The sequence below is a fragment of the Trichechus manatus genome, unplaced genomic scaffold (assembly GCF_000243295.1).
Source record: "Trichechus manatus latirostris isolate Lorelei unplaced genomic scaffold, TriManLat1.0 scaffold00392, whole genome shotgun sequence".
Taxonomy (NCBI): domain Eukaryota; kingdom Metazoa; phylum Chordata; class Mammalia; order Sirenia; family Trichechidae; genus Trichechus; species Trichechus manatus.
In genome coordinates, this window is record NW_004444328.1 from 117,249 (window position 1) to 119,402 (window position 2,154).

At 40.6% G+C, this 2,154-nt stretch overlaps 1 protein-coding gene across 1 annotated transcript; it reads left to right on the plus strand.

Moving 5' to 3' along the window:
- The first annotated feature begins 728 nt into the window (after positions 1 to 728).
- On the plus strand, positions 729 to 1,664 carry LOC101349522 (olfactory receptor 149-like). The gene is given in 1 exon segment (XM_012559920.1): positions 729 to 1,664. A coding segment is annotated over 1 exon segment (936 nt).
- The last annotated feature ends 490 nt before the right edge of the window (positions 1,665 to 2,154 follow it).

Here is a 2,154-nt window from a genome sequence, read left to right on the forward strand (position 1 = left end):
TGCAAATAATTATAGAATGCCAACATTAAAAGAAGTTACTCAAAGAACTAAGTTTAAGGTACATAAACTAAAGGCATGCTTTTCATGATTTATAGTTTTGCCACATTCACAGATATTTCATAAACTTTACCATGATTTCAAGAGGATATTTTTGTTTTTGCTGTTGTTGTTATAATAATTAGGATTTCCCATTTTGTAGATGATAAAACTATGCCTATGAAAGATGGTGTATAAATTGTTCTAACTCATGTAGCTAACAAATGTCAAAGCTAGGAACCAAATCAGGTGTTCTGATTTCTAATACAATTTTTTTTCTGATATTTTGCAGAAGGTAATGAATAGTGGGAGTTTGTTACTTGAAGAAATGGTGAGATTTCAAAATATAAATACCCCAAAGAGAATAAATCCATGAATAAACAAGTGTAAAAAAGTTTCTAACTTAACATGAGAGAGTTTTGAATATGTCTCTAAACTTCTGATGTTGTAATGGGGGCAACCATTCACCTCTACAAAACACCCTTTTCTGAATTTGGATAGATTGTAGCTCTGAAATAGTCTGATATTTCTTATTATCTTATGTTTTTACATAGATCTCATCCTACGTAAGAAGCCTACTTGTTGCTTGTTAAAAGCATAGCCAATGTACTCATCAGCAAGAAGATTGAAGATTTGATATTGGTGTCCGCACTTTGGTGTCTCGGATCCTTTTTGAGGTCTTTCTCACAGCAATGACAAATCACTCAGTGGTGACTGACTTTATCCTGCTGGGCATCCTGCACACAGAAGGTCTGGAGACCATGCTCTTTGTCCTGTTTTTGTCTTTCTACCTCTTCACCCTGATGGGGAACCTGCTCATTCTACTTGCAATTATCTCCTCTACTTGGCTTCACACTCTCATGTACTTCTTTCTGTGCAAGCTATCTGTTTTTGACATATTTTTTCCTTCAGTGAGCTCCCCCAAGATGCTATTCTACCTCTCAGGGAATAGCTGAGCTATCTCCTATGCAGGCTGTGTGTCCCAGCTCTTCTTTTACCACTTCCTGGGCTGCACTGAGTGTTTCCTGCACGCTGTGATGCCCTATGACCACTTTGTGGCCATATGTTACCCTCTGCGCTACACAGTCATCATGAGTCACAGCGTGTTTGCCATCCTGGCCTTGGGGACTTCATTTTTTGGCTGTATTCAGGCCACCTTTCTAACCACTCTCACCTTCCAGTTGTCCTACTGTGGTCTTAATGAGGTGGACTATTACTTTTGTGATATCCCAGTGATGCTAAAGCTGGCCTGTGCAGATATCTCAGCCCTGGAGATGGTGGGGTTCATCAGTGTAGGCCTCATGCCCCTCAGCTGCTTCCTTCTCATTCTCACCTCCTACAACTGCATTTTCTACTCCATCTTGCAGATTCACTCTGCAGAGGGTCGACACCGTGCCTTCTCCACCTGCAGTGCCCACCTCACTGCCATCTTTCTTTTCTATATGCCAGTGGTCCTCATCTACCTGCAGCCCACCCCCAGCCTCTGGCTTAATGCAACTGCTCAGGTCTTGAACAACCTGGTCACCCCCATGTTGAACCCCTTGATCTACAGCCTCTGGAACAAGGAGGTGAAATCATCTCTAAGGAAGATCCTATATCATTTGGGCTTCCTTCCTGAACACCTGTAGAGAGCGATCAATAGCTAATGTTTCAATCATAATTCATATTTTAGAAAACATTTTATATGGTTCTCCTAAAAATTTTTGAATTTGAGAACACAGGTTATATTATTATTCCCATTTTACAAGGTGAGGACTAAGACTCAAAGAGTTGAAGTGACTTGTCCAAGGATACATAAGGAGGGAATGGCAGAATGAGGACTCGAGAGCTGGTTTTCTGACTCTGGACCTGTGCTCTCTTGAGGACATCATACTGCTGTTCTCGGAGGAAGGGAACTCTTCCCAGTAGAGAGAAAAACTTGGATTTTATGTTTTTTAATCTTTTTTTTTTTTTCAGTCTCCTACCTCCTCTCCTTCTCTTCTTTTCTCCTTCACCCTGAAACTTTTTCAGGTTGCCTGCAGTGATTATTTCCTCAAATGCCTGCATCAGATAAACCCGCATTTAATAGTCTAGATGTTATTGAAAAAATGGGATATGTGCATTCCCTTGGCTTCAAGT